This window comes from Seriola dumerili, unplaced genomic scaffold (genome assembly GCF_002260705.1).
Source record: "Seriola dumerili isolate Sdu_G_001 unplaced genomic scaffold, Sdu_1.0 BDQW01000609.1, whole genome shotgun sequence".
Lineage (NCBI taxonomy): Eukaryota > Metazoa > Chordata > Actinopteri > Carangiformes > Carangidae > Seriola > Seriola dumerili.
The window spans coordinates 357230-378003 of record NW_019174864.1 but is presented as its reverse complement, the minus strand read 5'-3'; the positions used below and the strand labels follow the sequence as shown (position 1 = coordinate 378003).

The following is a 20774-nucleotide window of genomic DNA, read 5'->3' as shown; positions in this document are numbered from 1 at the left end:
TGAAGCAGAGATCAAAGTTCAGCCTTCTGTTATTGGGAGTTTGGACTTGGCAAGCTGAATTATGGAACTAGGAGAATTCATCAACCTGCACCATGAAACGAGATTAGTGGGTTATCCAGTTATCTTTGGGCTTAAGTAAGGTTTTCCTCCATCACAAAACTTGCTCACTTTATCCAGGGTAGATCACCGTGGTAACCAGGGTAGATGCAAACACTTCTTTTTTGACCAAAAAGATCACTGAAAAAAACAAAGTCCTACACCATCCTCACAGGGACAAAAGAGGTCTCCGGTAATAAAGACCAATTGATATTTGTATAGATCGGTACAATCTTTAATCATGTGCCACTATGTGTTTTCAAACTGAGCTTTTAATAAACAGAGGGAGAGTTCACCACAATCAAATACGCAAAGACAATTAAAGCTGCTTTTTAACTGACTCCTCACAGTGTTTATGCTTTTACACTTTTATATGTTTACTGTGGAAAAAAAAGCCCCTTTTCCATTAGTCAATAAACCCACTAAGACCCTCTAACATCAGGCTTTTGTTGGCGATGGAAAAGGGAACAATCGGCTGGAGTATGACACTGCAGTAGACGTAGGTGTTTATCAGCTCTGGCTCTGGTCAGCAGTGATGTAAACACAACACCCAGGTGGCACACTCGCAACTTAACGTCTTTCAGAGCTCAGACACTGTAAACACACCTGTCACCTGCCCGGCGGTGTTACACTGGAAACACTGCACTCAAAGATGATAGAGTGAACACATACGTTTCAAAATAAACATACAATCACAGATCGAATCGTTTCACACAGAGGCTCCCACACGTTCACAGGGATGAGATGTGACGGATCTGTTCTACCAGCGTAGCAGCTCACTCTCTCTCCACCGTGCCTGTGTGTGTGCTCTGTAGATCACATCCCTCCTTACAGTTGTGTATGTCCTCAGCCCGAACAGAAAGACAAACTCGACTGGCAGTGGAAAAATGGTCAATCGGCTTTTACTAGCGCTTAAAAAAAATCTGTTTATACCTGTTAATTTTGGTGGAATAAGGGGTATTTAAGGGAGGTGTGAGGGGGTTTATAATTGTCATTACAAAACGTGCCAATATTAGAGGGTATTGTGGGAGCCCCAGGCTTGGTGCACCTCTGGTGATACCGGCTGTCCAGGTCATCACTGGTATTAGGCTCAGTGGAGTGAGAGAGCCACAGGTTCACTCAGGTGAACTAGCTTCATGAAACTGGCCCTTGGGCTCAGGTGGTTGTAACGCAATTTAACTGTAAACCACCATCCTCACTGTAATGTGTAATTACATTAATTACAATTGAACTGAAGCAGCATATCCTGTGTTATAATCTCCTGAAACAATGAATCAAATGCTGTTGCTTGAAATTACTCTATTGAGTAATATTATTTTACCATTTCATCTGAGTGCCTGTGTGTAAATATAAACCACTATAACGGGCCTTCACAAAGTCCACAATGGTACAGAAACAGTAGCATCCATGTCAGGCGCACTACTCTCTGATAACAACCTCACAATGCCACATGCCACATTATTGGCTGGACCACAACAGCAGGACCAGCCCTATAAACACAAATGTCACTGTCTGACAGACTGACTTCCAATACACTGAGCCTCGCCTCCATTACAGCAAATGAACTACTTTCATTCTGTTTATCATTATTTCTAAAGGCAGCAGAGGAATAACTAAACATGAGACACACAGAGCAGAGAGAGAGAGGGAGGGAGAGAGAGAAATCATCAGTAACGAGGCTTCGTACTAACGACTATGACCAACTCTACATATCAAACTATTGTGGATCCCAGATGTGAGATACAAAACAACATACATAGTTTAACTCAGGGCAGGTGCCTTGGTGGATCACCTGGTGGAGCGTGTGCCGTTTGGGCTTTTAGTCCTTGACCCAGTGGCCCGGGTTAGAATCCACTTCTGGCCCTTTGCTGCGTGTCATCCTCTCTCTCTCTCTCTCTCTCTATGACTGTGATTTTGTGCCTCTTCTAACTTTCTCTCTGAGTGATCATGTTACAGTAAATCCAGCTGAAATCACAGCTCAGTCTTTGTCTTTCATTTATGTGTTTGGTGATTTTGTCAGAGGACGTAACAGTTATAAAATCAGAATTTGACCAGAGGTGGTCCAGACATGTACTAGGTTTAGACCTTCTCTGTGATATTACAACTAGAAGTGATGACGAGTCCAACATCTCAACTTACTGCTCATTACTGAGTGAAATGTGTCTGTTATGATTATAGTGAAAGACAAAGAAATCAAATCAAAGACTCTTCTCTATTCTTGTCTGAGCTACAGTGGAGTCTCTTGTATGACCATAAACCTCCATCTCTGTGCAGAGTGTGTGTGTTTGGGTGTGTACTTGTGTGTGAGAGAGAAAGCCTTCCTCATCTAGCTAGCTCCAATAGACCGAGCCTCCAGTTCCTCCAGTCATTAGGCTGGTTTCACACCATTTGTTCAATCTCTGATAATCAATAACTTCTCAAATGCCAGGGTGGCCCACAGAGCTTCTCCACTCATTAAAATGTCTGCAGCCAGCTACATGCACATATTGGCTTATTGATACTGTAGGATGTCGTGTCAGGGCCCCTTAAAGGCAAGAAGGAACACACACACACACACACACACACACACACACACACACAAACCAAACTCGTATGACAGGATTTATTTGGAGTCAACTCTTCTCTACTCTAGACAGACAGTTTTAATAAAAATACATCACGGTCCACATTAATAATTCACCATCTGACTGCCACCGGGGCAATTAAGTGGTGCAGCGGCGTTAATGAAAGTACAATCTGTAGCACATATCTCTCTGTCAGGACCGCGCTCCACTGTTCTCCCAAATACCTACAGTATCGCCCTCATCCTGTGTGACGCTTCATCTGCTGCTCACAGTGACGGTGTTGTCAGGTAGGGGTGGTGCTGGAAAACAGCAGCACCCACACGTCTGCTTTAAACAGTCTGTGCTTATGGAGGGTGTTTTTTTTAATTTTTTTTATCGTTATCAACATATGAAACAATGTGTTTTCAAACAGTGGCCTCTTCATTAGAAACATATGTTTGCATGTGGTCTCGATAAATTAATTATAATGTACATTTCCAAGTCCTATCCTCCACTCTGCTGCTCTGACTTTCTCTTTTTAACAGAGCAGTTAGCAGTTACTTTCAGCAGAGTGAAAATCATACAATGAAAATCTGGGGTTGGACTTTTTCATAGGGGTGAGAGGGAATCCAGTACAGAGCAGGCCCGTGCTTTAGTGAACATACAGTATCTTGCTTGTTTAACTAAAGCTGTCTAATAAATGTAGTGGAGTAGAAAGTACAATACTTCCCTCTGAAATGTACACTGAAAAAAAAAATAATGTGGTTCCACTTAAAACGTTAAAAAAGTTAAATTGCTGCCTCAAAAATGTGAATAAACTCAAGCTCAAGATGAGCTTTGTAGCAACTCAAAACGTTTAACTATGATCAGCTATGTTACATTATCCATTCACCAAAACCTGCTTTATCTTGTTAAACAAACATATAATTCCACACTATTTCAACTCACAATTTCAAGTTGATAACTTTATTCATACTAACTGCATGTTTTTAAGGCAGCAATTGAATGCTTTAAATTTTAATTATTATATTCCTTATAAGAAACGGCCCTGACTTGTCTTTGCATGTATTAAAGACGCACGGCAAGTTAACATCATGACCATTTTCATCAAACTATTAAATGGAGTTTAAACTCCCAAGCAATGCATGCTGGGAAGTCTGTTAATATGCAATATTATATAACAACTCATGTTTATGAGCTGTAATTAACAAAACTTACAAATTTACATGAAGTTATGGAAAAAGATGATTCCACTAAAATCCTGTAGGAGTGGAAGTATAAAGTAACATAAAATGGAAATACTCAGTTAAATTACAAGTACCTCAAACTCTTAGTTACAGTACTTACTTAATTACTTTCCACCAATATTGTTCAATTACCCAGAGGAAACCAGTGTTGCCAACTGCTTTTAATGGAAAGTCGCTAAAGCTGCTTGAAAAGTGGCTAAATGTCTCTGGATGATGTAATACACCAATTAGCATATTCATGACGACTTTGCTTGGTATTAGCATTCAGCTTAGTTTCACCCCTTTAACATTTGCTTCTCTCCTCCTCTGTGTTCTCACATATACAATATTTTAATACAGCTGAATTCACAATAAAGTTGTTCTTATCGACATGTTTTTTTGTTTCTGTTGTCATGACAACGCAAGTTTGAAACAGTGACTGAAATGTGACACATTAAGACGACATGTTAACCAGCAGTCACTTCCAAGCTGCTGCTAACATCCTGATTTTATATGATGTCGTCTGACAGATGTCGTCTGACAACATATAACATACTGTATATAACATATTCAAATGATGCGCTGGCAACAAGTAGCAGCAAGTCTGTGTAGCTCTTAGTTTTTTGCAATATATTTGTATATATTAGTATATTTTTTGTCGATAGATGTTTTTTATTCTACGTCGTCGTTTCGTCTGAGGATGGAGAAAATAATGTACACAAAGGAAGAACTCCTGGCTTTAAAGTTTATCAGATATGGAGTTAAACATCCCATACCGGCTGAGCTGAAGAAGCTGTATTGTGGATGCAGAGCCGGGGCTAAGCTAAAGGCTAGAAGATGGAAATACAAGCCTTTTCTACCATCGATCTCTGGTTCTGCTTGTGAACAATAGATGGTGCAACCCCGGTCACATCACAGTGAAGGAGAAGATTTGCTGTTGGGATATTGAACTGCTGGCAGTTGGTTTTAGAACATACTATGTACCGAGTTCTCACACATCGTTGACATTGTTGTTTACATTCACCCACAAGCAGAACCTGCAGTCGCATGTGACATCACTCACGAGACTGTTGCGAGAGTACAGACCCAGCACCCTGATGCATTCATTGCAATACCGGGGGATTTTAACCATGTCACTCTCACCTCTCACCTGACTGGCTTCACTCAGTATGTTGATTGTCTGACGAGGGAAAATAAGACACTGGATCTGTTGTATGCAAATGTCAAGGAGGCCTACACTGCTTCAGCTCTACCACCACTTGGCAGATCAGATCATAATCTGTTTTTTCTTCAGCCTTCCTACAAAACCTGTGTACTGAGGCAGGCTGCAACCACCCGCTCATTCAGGAACTGGAACCCTGAGGCCAGTGAGTCTCTAAAAGACTGTTTTGAGTACACAGATTGGAATGTCCTGTTGGAGTCACAGGAAAATGATAAAAGCAAGGACCCTGACCTTGATAGAACGGTTGAATGAACCACAGACTACATTAACTTCTGTATGGACACTGTAATACCAGCAAGGACTGTACACTGCTTTCCAAACAACAAACCCTGGATCATCAGTAACATCAAGACCCTCCTCAAGCAGAAAAAGGAGGCCTTCAGGGATGGAGACAGGGAGAAGCTCAGGTGTGAGCAACATGAGCTGAAGAGGAGATTAAAGCAGGCGAAAGAGGACTACAAAAAGAAAGTAGAGAGGAAGCTGCAGCACAACAACACCAGAGAGGTGTGGAAGGGGATGAGGACCATCACTGGCTACAAAGAGAAGAACAGCCAGCCTCACCTGTTCTCTCTCCCACTGCTTCAGCTGCAGCTTCTCCTACGGCATCTCCTCCAAAACCTGACACTGCAGCTGCAACTCCCTCCACACTGGGGTCAAGTCTCCTGTCCTTTACAGCAGAGGAGGTGAGGGCGGAGCTCAAGAGGCTTAGTCCTGGAAAGGCAACAGGCCCAGATGGTGTGTGTCCAAGGCTGTTAAAGGACTGTGCAGCCCAGCTGGCTGAGCCTCTCCAGAGGATCTTTAACTTCATCCTACAAACAGGGTCCTGGTCCTGTGGAAAACATCATGTCTTCTTCTGGTACCTAACGTAGGACGACCGGCTGAGATAAATGAATACAGACCGGTGGCCCTCACATCACACATCATGAAGACCTGGAGCGGCTGCTTCTCCACCTTCTGAGGCCACAGGTTGAACATGCACTAGACCCCTACAGTTCGCCTACAAAGAACATATTGGAGTGGATGATGCCATCCTTTACATGCTCCACCGGGCCCATTCTTACTTGGATGAGCCAGGTAGTTACATGAGGATTGTGTTCTTTGATTTCTCAAGTGCATTTAAAACCATCCAACCCCCCATTCTTAAAGACAAGCTGGAAGGGATGGGGGTGGATCCCTGCTTCACGTCCTGGATTGTGGATTACCTGACAAGACGACCACAGTACGTCAGGCTGGGTAACTGTGTCTCAGGGACAGTGATGAGCAGCACTGGGGCTCCACAGGGGACTGTTCTGGCTCCGTTCCCGTTCACCCTGTACATGGCCAACTTTAAATACAACTCTGAATCCTGCCACATCCACAAATACTCGGATGACACAGCTATTGTTGCGTGTATCAGGAACGGGCAGGAAGAGGAGTCCAGGGATCTGACAATGGCCTTCAGTGAATGGAGAGACAAGAACTGCCTCCTTCTGAACACCTCCAAGACCAAGGAGATGGTCATGGACTTTCGGAGGTCTAGGCCCACCCTTCAGCCAGTCAAGATTCGAGAGAAGGACATTGAGGTGGTGCAAAATTATAAATACCTAGGTGTGCACCTGGACATTAAACTGGGCTGGTCCCTGAACACTGATGCCATCTAGAAGGGGCAGAGCTGGCTCTTTTTCCTCAGGAAGTTCAGGTCCTTTGACATCTGCAGTGAAATGCTGCACATGTTTTATCAGTCAGTGGTGGCCAGTGTACTCTTTTATGCTGCAGTCTGCTGGGGCAGCAAGCATGTCCGACATGAACACAAAGAGACTGGACAAGCTGGTCAAAGAGGCTGGGTCTGTGCTTGCAGGAGGCTGGAATCACTCAGGACTGTTGTGGAGAGACGCATGCAATGTAAGATGGAGGCCATCTTGGACAATACCAACCATCCTCTCCACAACATTCTGGCAGGACAGAGAAAGCAGCTACAGCTGCAGCAAAATGTCTCATCTCACTGCGCTGCAGAACAGAAGGTTCAGGAGATCCTTTGTTCCCACTGCCATCAGGCTAATAACAACACTCAGCCAAGAAAGTGGACTAATCTAATATTATTGTTTATTTATTATCAATTGTTTTTATTATTATTACTATTATCAACAATGAGCTAATGGCACATTGAAGTTCCCCTTGGGGATAAATAAAGTATATCTATCTTTCTATCTATCTATCTATCTATCTAATCTATCTATCTATCTATCTATCTATCTAATCTATCTAATCTATCTATCTATCTATCTATAACTAACATCACCAAACAACATCAGTTAAAGACAAAGACTGAGCTGTAATTTCATCTGGATTTACTGAACATGATCACTCACAGAGAAAGTAACAAATTAACAGAATAAGCAGCCTGAACATGTGCAGCTTGTCATCTGCCGTGCGACGCCTCTCTGCCTCCAGAACAGAGCAGACACAGAGACAGGTGCCTCTCGCCTGCAGTGCAGTAACTGATGACTCTCTGGAAAGTAACTGGAGGGTTTGCCTAGAGTGTTGCTAAGCAATTTAAAAAGAAAAAAAAGAGTTGCTAAATCTGATGATAAAGTCACTAAGTTGGCAACACTGAAGGAGATATTCAACTAATGCCAAGCTTAAAGAAATGGTACGTTCACTGTATGGGTGTCTGAAAATGTATACAATATTCTTCCAAACATGAATATGGGAAATATTATTTATAATAATTTATAATTAAAGGTAAGAAAATATATATAATAATTTCAAACCCCCCTACTGTTGTTTTTACCTCTTCTAGGGGGTATTTGGGTTACCTCCTCAAATCCCCCCCCCCCCCCCCCCCCCCCCCCCCCCCCCCCCCCCCCCCCCCCCCGCCCCCCCCCCCCCCCCCCCCCCCCCCCCCCCCCCCCCCCCCCCCCCCCCCCCCGTAATTTGAACCCTGATATTCAATCTGTGTGTTGTTTTTCGAGGTTTCAGGTGAAGCTGAAACTTGACACTTCCTGCACACACGTAACATTAAAAGCCTTTCAGCAGTTCAGATGGTCTAATCCTTTTCTACACTGGTGGGCTTTTAATATCAGAGCAGGGAAAAAGTATTAGACTCTGGTTCCATGTACATTTTTCTTTTATTAGGACAGACAACATTTGGGCCCTCAGGCCAGCAAGCCCTCCTGTGTGCGGCTCTTTTCTCCTGCTCTCAAGTCAGTGTCCAGTGATCAGCATCTCACCACAGCCCTTGTGTGTGCTACCTTCCCATTATAGGCAGGGTCGAATTATGGGTTGCGGGGTCTGACCTCACTGATTAAGGTTTGGACCCCCCCAAACAAGTGGTATAGCAACAGTTTGGTTGGGTTGAAACATTAATACAATGGTCTTACCTGTAATTGTAAGTTGTAAATATTACAAAATATTTCCCATACTTATGCCTGGAAGAATGTTAATCTTCTGCAATTTTCTGAGATTCAGTTAAAGTTTGTGCTGCGTCTAAAGTCAAAACCAGGAGAGATCAAATCTGCTCCCATCCTTTAATAGATTCCCAGCCAGCCTCCTTAGTGTCCATTTGCCTGCAGTCATAAAGGGCAACATAAATAAAAAGAACCAACAGAATAATGGCAAATCAGATCTGACTGCCCAGAATACACAGCTCTCTCCTTGGCTTGTGTCCAGAGCATTCAGCCATGGAGGGTCAGCTCGGGCTGCTGCTGGGGCCAGGAAGATGGTTTCTTTAATTTTTTTTATTTTTTCGGGGGCAACAAGGTAAACTCCAAAGGTGGAGGACCTCCCATTCCTCCATGAAGACAGCATCTCTCAGTGACACCACAATACAAGGCCAAATTGACAGTCATTTCCCATGAGGCCGTGCAAAGGCACATGTCCTGGAGCATGCCTGTGTCAACACAGTCAGCATTCTGTGCAAGTGGGTGGGTGGGGTTGGGGGTGTTACTGCTGTGAAGTGAGACTGGCATGCATCGCCCCGCTAACTCTGAGCACAGAGATTCAGAACTTGCCATTGGATAAAAGAAAGAGAGACAAAAGAGGGAGAAACGAAGAGCAAGGAAGGATGCTCACCCTCCGTAAGCTGGGATGTGGGGGGGCGGGGCAGCTGCCCTGAATGTGTTGTACACGGTCCGTCCTCGACCCCGTAGGTGGGCTCCTCTGTACGCTGCTGCTGCACTGGCTGCTGGGTAGGGAAAACCTGGGACTGGGAGACAGAGAACTGGAATTGCTGCACAATTTCTGTGTTGTCACAAAATCCCCAAAATAAGAACACAAATTATCTGCAGCTTATTTAAGTCGTGTTCAGCTCTACACCTTTAGACAACATTAGCATTTGAGTCCTGGAGAGAATGTGTGAAGTGTTCTCCTGTTTCCACTTCAAACAAAAAAAGTGAAGAGAAAGAAAGAATAAAGAGACAGTGGCAGCAGAGTGGAGCTATTGCAGTGGTATTGTTAATAACTTATCATTAATCTTAATGGGGGGCGACTGACACAAAGCTTAATTTGAGAGCCGGGGTGAGTGAAGGTTGAGAAGGAGATCGAGGTGCCATTTCCAACCCTAATTATACATCTCTTCCAAAAGGAGATCTAATAAAATGCTAATAGAAACAGTGAATCATTCATTGACCTGATGAAAAATGGAAGGTTTGAGCCAAAGGATAAGAGTTTCTCAAAGAGAGACAAGGAGAGGAGTGAGGCTGGTAATTGTTCCTATTCATCTTTTGTCACCTTGATTTTAGGGCCGAGTGGCCCGCAACCCTTAAAGTCACACTGACGTTCCTCCACTCTGCTGCTGATACGGACTAAATGAAAAGGTGCTTGGTGTATACACATAGAGGGTGAGGACATAAGGATACTGAACAATGCTGCACTGACATGTTAGTGCATGTGGTTATATGTAGTAAGGATAAGCAGCACTAAACAGTCAAACTGGGTTGTTGCTGAAAATGGATGCACTAACGTTTGTGTGGGAGTGAACCCTCCTCAACCTTTGAAAACCTTCCTGATGAATTGCATTGAAATGGTCCTGACACTGTATTGGGCCCATGGCCTCAGTGTGTATGTCCAGCTCCCATGTTATATTCAACAATGGATGGTTCCACCTCAGTTACCCTGGAGCATGTGCTGGCAGCAAAAAAGATGCCAAAGATTCACAACTGCTCTGAGGCCAGGAGGCTGTAGCTGAGAGTGAGTGAAAGTGAAGATGCTGCAACTAAATTTTCTGCTGTGGCAAAAGAACTCACTGAAGTTCACAGAACTCACTGTCATGTTGATGAAAGCAGTTTGTGACATGGAGCATGATCCTGCTGGAAGGAGCCATTAGAAGATGGTGAATTGTGGCCATGAAGGATGAACATGGTCAGCAACAATACTCAGACTGTGACAATCAGTACATGATTGATTGGTGTTAAGAGGAAAACATTCCCCACACCATCACACCACCACCACCAGCACCACCAAGTCTCGTCAAGTCTGGCCTGTGGCATCTCTCTCTCACTCTCTCTCTCTCTCTCTCTCTCTCTCTCTCTCTCTCTCTCTCTCTCTCTCTCTCTCTCTCTCTGGCATAAGCCTGAAAAAATAACTTAAAAAAGAGAGTTATTGCGTCTGTTTCAACTTTCTCTCTGAGTGATCATGTTACAGTAAATCCATCTGAAATCACAGCTCAGTCTTTGTCTTTCATTGATGTGTTTGGTGATTTTGTCAGAGGACGTCGCAGTTATAAAATCGGGATTTGACCAGAGGCGGTCCAGACATGTACTAGGTTTAGACCTAGTCTCGTTTTAATATTTTAATGACTTAATGTGGACATAGTCTTAATCTGCTCTTCTATCAAAACCTCTGAACCAATCAACCACAAGAGGACGTCCTAGCATCTGCCCTGATTGGCTGTAAGAGCCTGTTAATAACATAATAGGACAAATTACTAAAAAGCTTGTACAGTCACAAACACAAACACACACACACACACACACACACACACACACACACACACACACACACACACACACACACACACACACACACACACATGCCCCAATGGCATTTTGGGCACTTGAAAGGTGAGACAAAGGTAAATCAATAAAAAGCCATTTTGTAATTAAAAGAACGTGGGGGTGAATTAGACAAACGACTGTCTGGAGAAATTGAAAATATTGATTTTAATTTACAAAATATATTTCATACCTTTTAATGTCCTTGCAGAAATGGACAATTAGATTTCCTTCTCTCTTGTCCTTTACTTTCCTTCACTCTTCCTCTGCCACACTTCTATCTGTCTTTGTTCCTCTTATCACAAAATCCAGGTATTTTTCAACTTAATGGCCATGGTTAATGACAGGGTGGGGGCTGGGTGGTGATGGTTAAGGGTTGGGGGGGTGAACGCTGCAGACAGCTTGTGGGCGGGGGGTGCTGCAGGATGTATGTTTGTTTTGCAGCAAAAATGACAGATTGTGTTGTTGCGTTTGTGCCACTCAGCACAGTTCTCAGGCTATATACAGACATTGCCTGGTTGCTTGTTGCTTGGAAGGTAAGCTGAGGAGGAAGGGGTGACAAAGGTTAAAATGAAAAGGAGAAGGACGAAATAAAGATGTCGGGGAGAAAAAAAATTGAAGAACAGGTAGAATGAGGAGGTGGAAGATAAGGACAGAGAAGATGGTGACGGATGGAGAAGGGCATGTCCTCTTACCTGCATAGAATTCGGGGCTGTAGACAGCGCTGACCACTGGATTTAACTTCCAGCCTGAAATAAGACACAGAAGAAGACACAGACAGTCAGGAGGAGAGAGACAGGAAGGGGATCAGTGTTTTATTATCTACCTGGACATATATTCATATATTAAGAACACATTAACATTTAATTAACAGACTTAGTTTTGAGAGTATTCCTCCTTTATATATATATATATATATATATATATATATATATATACGTATATATTGTCTATATTATAGACATACATAAAATGTAAATATAAAATTGTTTGATACAAACTATATTCATATACAGCTCATTTTCAGATGTGTAATATATGTACATATATTGAATTTCCATATATGAAATATATGTACATATAAAATAAAAGCACATGCGTGATTATTATATGTGAAACCTATTAGTAATTGGAACATTTTCATATATTGACATATAGGTGATACAAATATGTATGGGTTATATTGCAGACATATGTTACAGAAATATATATTCATCCCAAAGCCTCTCAGTTGATATATTATAAAATGGGAAAATGTGAAGACAGACATGTTTAAGATTCATGAAAATTAATATGAAATATTTTTTATATGTATGTTATTCTAGTAAAATTGAATAGGCCTATATAAATCAAATAGGCGTATGTTGTGTTGTGTTCTCTGCTTCTGCCCTGAAGAAGAAAAAATCTAGAATTTCCAGCTGTTCTAGGTCTCGTGAATAATCCCAGATCATCTCTGCTGCACAGAGAGACCTGACCTGCAGAGGCCCGGAGAGAGAGCTGAATTTCAGGCAGATGATCTTTAAATTTTTTAACGATTTGCTAAAATTGGACAATACTGCTTCATCTTGTTGTTTGGTACGACGGAGTATTAGGAATACAAATCTAAAATTTCGAGAATACAGTCAGAATATTATAAGAATAAATTTGTAATCTTACAAGAATAAAATTCAAAATATAATGAGAATAAATTTTAGGTCACGTGTTGTTTTAGAGGGGAAATATCAGAAGCTTTAAAATGTGGAGCATGGAGCATCCTGTGAAGTTTCACAAATAAGGAGATACTTCATGTTCAGGCTTCAGGCTCATCATCATTATCATCAGCATCAGGACATTGAAAAGATTGTGAAGAAACTGAGGCTATTCTGTTGTTAGACAGACAAACAGCAGCTGACACTGACTGTCCTTTCACCTGCTTGATTAGTAGATGTAATATTCCGACAATTTATGTTTATTATCTCTCAAAATTTTACATTTTTAATTCTGGTAATATTACGACTTTTTCCTTATAAATATTATGACTTTATTCTTGTAAAATTACAACTTTTTTCACGTAATATTATGGCTTTATTCTCAAAATGTATTTTTTTTCATCAATATGGCCCTAATACTTCATCATAGTTTGGAGACATTTTGGACACTCAGATATCCACCTCTTCATTCTCTGTATGATTCTCTCATGTTGTGGTAGGTAGTAACTTATTCATAAACATTTTTGCCATTAGCACCAAGAGATGATCTGTTAAAAAAAAAAAATAATAATAATAATTGTAATATTTATTATCTAGTATTTCTTACAATACTGAGAAGCACATCTTAGCCACTTTATGAAGGTTTTGGATTTGGTTTACCACAAAAACCCCAGTACTTTTACACATCAACCTGAAATTTGGTACACTAATGGACAGGACATATGGGAAGAATCATAATTTATATTTTAGTAAGTTCACTGACAAAAAAAATATTCTTTTGTATGTGAATGAATGTCTTATATATCTTATGAGATAGATAAATGCAGTAATGTATGTGTATACATTTAATTGTACATGTGTCTTCTTCACTTCAAGCTGTTTACATGAAAAGGTTGTTTGTAAAATAGGCCCAAAACTGCTACAGCAGAAAGGGGTCAAACTTCAACAAGACCAAGAGGCTGCCACCATGCTAGCAGCCTTGTGTCACTGTATTGTAGTTTGGGCTAAATGCTAATGCTAGCATGGCAACATACTCACGAAGACAATTCTAACATGCATACCTTAAGCAGGTATAATGGTTAGCATGTACAGGTTCAAGACCTTAGTTTAGCAAGTTAGCATGTTAAAATGTGCTAATTAGCAATAAACACAAATTAGATGGCGATGTAAGTGTTAGAAGGTATTAGAATGGAAATTAGAGATTTTCACCTGATGATGGCACTAGATCAAAAGTTAAAGGTTCATCAGAGTTATTAGTGTTGGTCCTGAGGGGAACATGAACATCTGAAACAAACTTCATGGCAAACAAACAAATATTTGTTGAGACAGTTCACTCCAAACCTTTAATGTGAACCAAGTGTTGGTGCCAGAGGAAAAGTCAGGGAATCACCAAAGTTATTAAGATACATCATCTGGAGACCATGAATGTACGACTCATCCTTATTGACATTTTTGTGTGTTCTCTTGTAACATGTCTCTTGACTCTTGCACAGAAAGGTGTCATTTTGTAATCCTGTATCCAAAGCTCTTAGTGGCTATATTTTTTTTTTCCCAAACTAGTGGAAAAGGCGTCAATGAGTACATCTACAGATGTTTTTGAATTACCGAAGAACTCTGAGATGTGGATGGGCTGGAACTAGAATACAGGAAATTAAAATCCAGGCTGTGATGTCACAAATGCAACAGCCAAGTTTTACTGTGGTCTATGGGTGTGAATAGGCCTGAAATCCACAGCTGGAAGCTTTCATTTGTACTTACAGTACTATTACTTCCTAGGGAGATGACATTGAATCGAATTAGAGTTAATGAGCTTTTTAGACACCAATCAAAAGAAAAGGACACTTAAATGTCAAAGTGAAAACAGACTTTGATTAAGTTTAAATTAATTGTAAATCTAAAATCTAAAATACCTGTTTGCTTAAGTCAGTACTTAGTAACACCTTTGACAGCAGCTGCAGCCTTGATAGTGGATCTGTCTCTATTAGCTCTGTACATCTGGACACCACAAGTCCTCCAAATTCTTCTTCACAGGTCTGTCAGGTTGCATGGGGATCGCAGGTGAACAGCTGTTTTCAAGTCCAGCCACAGACTCTCAATAGATATAGAGTCTGACTCACCGACTCCAGAACATTACCGACCTGGGACTATCCAGTGTAATTCATTCATTGAAGCAATCATCTCCTCGGTATTCCTCAAACTATTTGTCTTCGACCATGTTCTAGTGTCAAAATGTCAAAAGTGATAATAAAAACTGTTATGTTTCTTATTCCTGGGATGCTGGCTTGAAGTGATGGTGGGTAATGTTGTGTTTGCCTGTTTGGCCTCATGACGCTGCAGGCGCTGTTGTCACTTTAACACAGATACAATGACATCTACATTAGTGTCCTGTCGCCTGGGTGTTGGGTTTAGTACAAAGCTGCATTTTCTCTGATATTGGCAAGTTTTGACAACAGCAGCTCTGGATATCCAGACGTGTCTCACCTGATGATACTGATGATGAAGAGTTTTTGTGCTATTCACGAATCAGATCATTTATAAGCAGAGTTAGAGCAAGAGAATGACGGCGTTAGCTTTGAATGAGCTCTGAGTGGGGCGATGATCAGGATATTGTCCAGATAACTGTCCCAAGACGTTAGGAGTGATGAGGGAACCCTATTTAGTTACCTCAACCACTTTGACCTTGCTGCTGTACATTAGCAAATAGTTTTCCATGACAAATTTCCATCTTGAGAAGCCAGACAAATCTCTCTCCTGGAAAACCACATTAATCAGCTGCTGTAGCCCTGGATGGAGAACAGGAAAGACGAGGAGCCACGACTTCCAAAAGCTGACGAATCCTTCTAAAAGGCTTACATTTGTCCTGAGACAGAACCGCTTCTGTACTCATGCATAGTACTCATATCCCATAATACATGTTACTGACTCGACTCCTTCTCTCTCTCATAATTTTGTGTTTTCTTCTAATGCAGGTCTTTCTACCCCAGAGCTGTAGAGTCTGGATCTGTGATTGCTATGTTATGATGATGTGCAGTGCTTGCCTAACACCACACATGACGTTTTGTTTGATGGCCAAAAACCTCAGAGTTGCTCCCATCAAAGCTTCTCTCAGCTGACTTGAGAGTCTCCCATGTGTACATGTGTACACAGGCCACAGACCCTTGCACATGGGTACAAGGGTCTGTGCGTGTGAATTAGCGAGTGTATGTAAATAGGTATGGCTCATCCTGGTGTGTGCCTGTGATTGGTGGGCAGCATTGACACAGCTGATTGGCTCCTGTTAGTTTTTCTCCAAATATAAAGAACCAAGATGTTGTAGCCACACTATTGCTGCCTCTTTGTAACTTTTGGCATGTGTAGGGTGTTCGAGAGTTGGTAGGGGTGGACCGCCTTTTTCTTTTGTCCTCCTGGTTTTGTTAGTTAAGAAGATTGGTTTTAATTTCATTTTGTTATATTTGGGCAGGTTATGTTGCTGTTTTGTTTCTAGATAGATTCGTTTTGTTTGTTATTTTGGCCTTCGTCCACCCTGAAGCTGGAATACACTCTCCTCCCATTGGAAACACTTCGCTTGGAATGATCTGCCCGAGGAAACCAGGTCGGCTGAGTAACCTCTTTTAAGACTCTTCTTAAAACATACTTTTATCCGAGAGCTTTTGCTGGTTTTATTTTCTCTTGAATTGCTTTGTCTCATAAAGTTAATTGTTGAATTGTTTTATCTGTTTTTCTTCTCTTTGAAATCTATTGATTTAATGGATTTTTATTTTTCACTTTCTTTGTCAAGCACTTTGTAATGTAGCTTTTGAAATGTGCGGTATAAAAAAAGATTGTTATTATTATTAAGTAATAAATCGGTTCACAAACAGTCTAGAAATTTGTTCCTGTGGCTACTTGGGACATGGGGAAGATGGGGTACTCCAGCTGTGTTTTTGACACCCCTAGATGGGACATAACGTGAGTGGGCGGCTCATCCAGGATCTTTTCTTGCTTCAGTTGACGGTAAGCTTGAGTGTTCTTTTCTTTTTGGCAGTTTTTCTTTGTTTGGGGGAAAATGTGATGTATTTCTTACTGGAGCAATATGTGACCAATCCCTGTTTAAACTGTTGCTGGAGTTATTACCTCCTCAGACTTTTTCCCTTCTCCATGAACCTTGGAAGTACAAAGCCAGAGTCCCCTACTCTGCTTTAACAGGACTGCAAGAGATGTTCAGTCACTTGGAAACATTCTTGTTTCCATCCCCCGACTCGAGCTTCTTGGCAAGGTCGCTTGGGATGTCTCTTCGTCTTCATTGTGAAGGATGATAACTCACCAAAAGTTTGACCTTCCAGATACAGCTGTATTTTAACTAGAGACGCAGGCTATTATGTGATTTCTAAAACCCTTTGGCTGCGCCAGTGATGATTTTGGTGAGCACAAACATGTCTGTTGTGATCTAGATCAGTGTAGGGATGATTTCACTTTGACATTAAAGGATCTTTTTTGTTGATCAGTGTTAAGATCGTTCCATCAGGGGTTGAATATGTTGTATAGGCGCTGTAAACATTGACTTACCATTTGCATATGGGTTGACAGTCTTCTTATTTGTCATTACTCGGGCTGTTGCATTGTTGACCTACAGCAGGTGAAGAGAGAGCTCCATAAGTGATGATATATATGCGTCCGTAGTAAGAGCTGTACTTGTTAGAGTAAATCTGCATGCAACGTTTCCTAATGTTGTAAACAAAGAAAGCAGTACACTGTGTCATGGCAAACACCCATGTCACTTATGTGTTTTCAAAATTGCATTCAGAAGCACTTAAAAACACATCCAAAACAAATCCGTTTTCTTTCTCATTTGCATATTTACTATCTTATGACGTTTTCCAGCATGCTCTCCCCAGGTCTAGTGACATTTCAGTAACATACGGACAAAAGTAAAGAAACAACAGATGCACTTGGCAAAATGATGTTTTGTAAATGTAAAGATGCATGCGGTGGGGAGGAAAAGGAGGAGGAAAAAACAGACAAAGAAAATGTCAGTGGAGTTAGGGGAGAAGAGAAAATGTTGGGAGCATTATGCAACATCCAGTCGACCTTAAAACGTGAGAAGAACTGTTGTGACGAAAGCAACACAAAGCATTCACACTCAGACAACAGCCTCTCAAATTCATCGCAAGAATAAATCTTAAGATCAAAAAACAACCAAAGAACATAGATGTACTGAAATAAACCAACCAAGTCAATCAATCAACCAGTCAAATCATTCCAAATCCAAACAACAGCTAACAGGGTAAATCAAAATAAGGGTGCATCGTCCTCCAAAGTAAAAGAAAACAAATAAATAAATGGGTTTCCAACAGTCTCAGATGTGCAAACGAATTCATGTCTCAGTCAGTATCGCTCGCACACGCAGCTTCAGGAGAACACTTAGTGAATGGACACTCACGCCGACACGCAAGAAAATATGTATGTCAATATACAGCATCAACTCAACCACAATTCAAAAAGAAATGTCACGTGAGTTTTAGCGTTGCAAACGTTCCAAAGAGAGAGGAAGAGTGAGAGGAAATGCTGGCAGAATGGCTTGCTCGCCCACACTTACCATTCCCAAACCTTTTGGCCCCTCCCACTTGTTTGTGTACTGTTACCGTTGTAACTGTGTTGGATGGGGCCCTAAACAAGCTACCGTTGGAAGGATGGTGGGGGAGGAGGGGATGAGAAAGGAATAAGCAGCATCTTACTCAGGTGGCCAAGAAAACTTTGCAATCATTCCACTGCACAAACTCTTTCTTTCAGCTCTCTCTGTACAAGCAGTCAGCTACTCTCTTAAAGCATAACTCCGACCATTTTGTCCAGACAAGCTGTCATCATCCATGACTGGACCGAAACCCTCTTCGCTATGGAGTTGACTACATGTTGACTAATTGTTATTTTTTCCTAACACATAGTTTCATTGATCTGTAATGAAACACAAAAAGATGTAAATGAATGTTATCGTAAGTTCATTTTATGCAGTTTTGATGCTACCAGGGCCGTAGCTTACTGTCCCTACCACACTATTTCCTGTGCCTCGCTACCTTAAATTGTGCAAAATCCTGCAGCTGTCAGATCATAGTGTTAATTCAGTAGGGAAGCAGGAAGCTGGGCAGATGAACTGATGGTGATGAGGGTTGAGCTTGGGTTTCATGGTTTGAAACAGCCAGTGGAGAAAAGATTCCAAAACTAAACTTGTTAGATTAGAAGAAGGTAGATTAGATAACATGATTGAACTTTAATTAATAAAGTTTTTGTTATTGTAAATGCAAAGGCACTCAGCTTGTTATTAAAAAACAAGGCAGAATTTAGATGGTTTAATGGTTTTATAGATTCCAGAAATAAGGCTGGATGGCGTCTCCCTGTTTCACTTCCAAAGAACGGATCTTGCATTAGGACTTTGAGGAACCTTTGATCTGATAGTTTGTTCAATACAGCATGCATTCATTTCATTTGCCCTGTTTTTCTGAATTAACGAGATTGTTATCTAAGAATTACGAGCCTCTGGAATTCCCAATTTGGATGGGATTAACATTACAGTGGGAGGTGGGTGATAAAATATTCCCTGTGGTCTCTGGTAATTTAGCCCGACTCACCCACCCACCCGCCCACCCACCCGCCAGAGGGGATTTTAAACTTGAGTTTACTTGTTTATCTGCAATGTCCATTGCCATAAAAGTCCATTGCAAATAATGATCCGCTAAACAATAAATCCACTTCAATCATAGATAAAAGTTACTCAGAACTTGCCTGAGAATCATCACATTTTTAAGTTTTCTTCAGTATCACACTAATGTAGTGATAATTGTCAGTACATCCATGGGTATGGTGCTCTGTTATAACACAGGTCTGTTTCAACACTGGTCTGAATGCCTTCTAAATGATGCTGCTGCGAGTGGTCTAGTTATGTTTCCTTTGCAGCAGAAGAGCTCGTCTGTACCTTTCTGACTGGCAGCTTGACATAGGAAAGGCAGAGATGCAAACTGTGTCGTGACGTGGTCTTCATGGCCGTCATAGACCGCAAAGGCTGAACCAAAATGAGACGGTCTGGCCTACGGAGGGTTTCTGCTTTCAGCAGCTGTGCCTGCCCTTACTGTTACGCCACCAAGCACCACTCCTAACTTGAGGTTTTAAGGTCCTTGGTTTTAACAGTTGTACTATTAGCTGTTCAACTGAGCTGAAGCCCAGTACTTGTCGGTGTTGTTTGCTGCCATATTATTTTCATTACTTGTGTGCAAAGAATCTTGGGATATTTGGGGCCACAAAGGATTCATCTGTTGGAGCCTTTGTTGCTCAGGAAAATATGGATACATTTCCTGGGGCACATTTGACAAAGCCTTTGAAATGGGACAGCCTAGTCGCGCCATTGTGACGCAATCAGTCTTCAAGTGCAGCCTCTGAAGGATGCGGCCCCTGAATTAGGATACAGCAGTAGTCTGGCCTTTTCAAATGTGGTCTGTCCGATCCAAAAGCTTTCAGTTTGACCTGCCTGATGTGTGTCATCACACCTTGCATTATTGTGTTTCTTTCTGATCCAGACACAGATCACATATTAATACCAGGTGAATGGCTGTAAAAGTGCAAACAGCCTGAGATCAGAGTAACGGCTAACATTGTAAAAAGGAAACAAGTGTTCCAGTTGGGTAAAGGGTGTTGGTAGCTAGACAAGCCAGTGTGTCAAGGTGTATGGGCAACTCAGAAAAGGGAACAAGGACAAGAGGAGCATGGATTCCAGCAATGAGAGGATGAGTGGTATGTAGCATGGTGAGTGTGGTCAACCATGCCTTTTGGAAATTTTGTTCACTGTCTTGTCGACGTGAATCTGAACTGCAAAAAAAATAGTTGGAAGATGTGCTTGTTTCAGTCAATTCAATTTGTCAAGGAAAACTACTACGTAAAGAGGAAATGGAAGCTGCCATTATGCCAATGTTATGGAGTATTGGGTGGTTGGGAGGCCTTAATGAATAGAACCTTTAAAGTGTGACACTGGAGAATTTTAATGCATTTAGTGTTGCCATGGGTGG

At 41.5% G+C, this 20774-nt stretch overlaps 1 protein-coding gene across 3 annotated transcripts in view; it reads right to left on the bottom strand.

Moving 5' to 3' along the window:
* Positions 1–20774, bottom strand: part of rbfox1 (RNA binding fox-1 homolog 1) — a 174026-nt gene that overhangs the window by 31226 nt on the left and 122026 nt on the right. For all 3 annotated transcript variants that reach the window (XM_022764913.1, XM_022764916.1, XM_022764914.1), the window contains 3 exons: positions 17290–17350; positions 11752–11805; positions 9138–9270 (listed from right to left, as the gene is read on the bottom strand). In XM_022764913.1, the coding sequence (XP_022620634.1) occupies positions 9138–9270; positions 11752–11805; positions 17290–17350 (248 nt within the window). The remainder of the gene's footprint in view (positions 1–9137; positions 9271–11751; positions 11806–17289; positions 17351–20774) is intronic.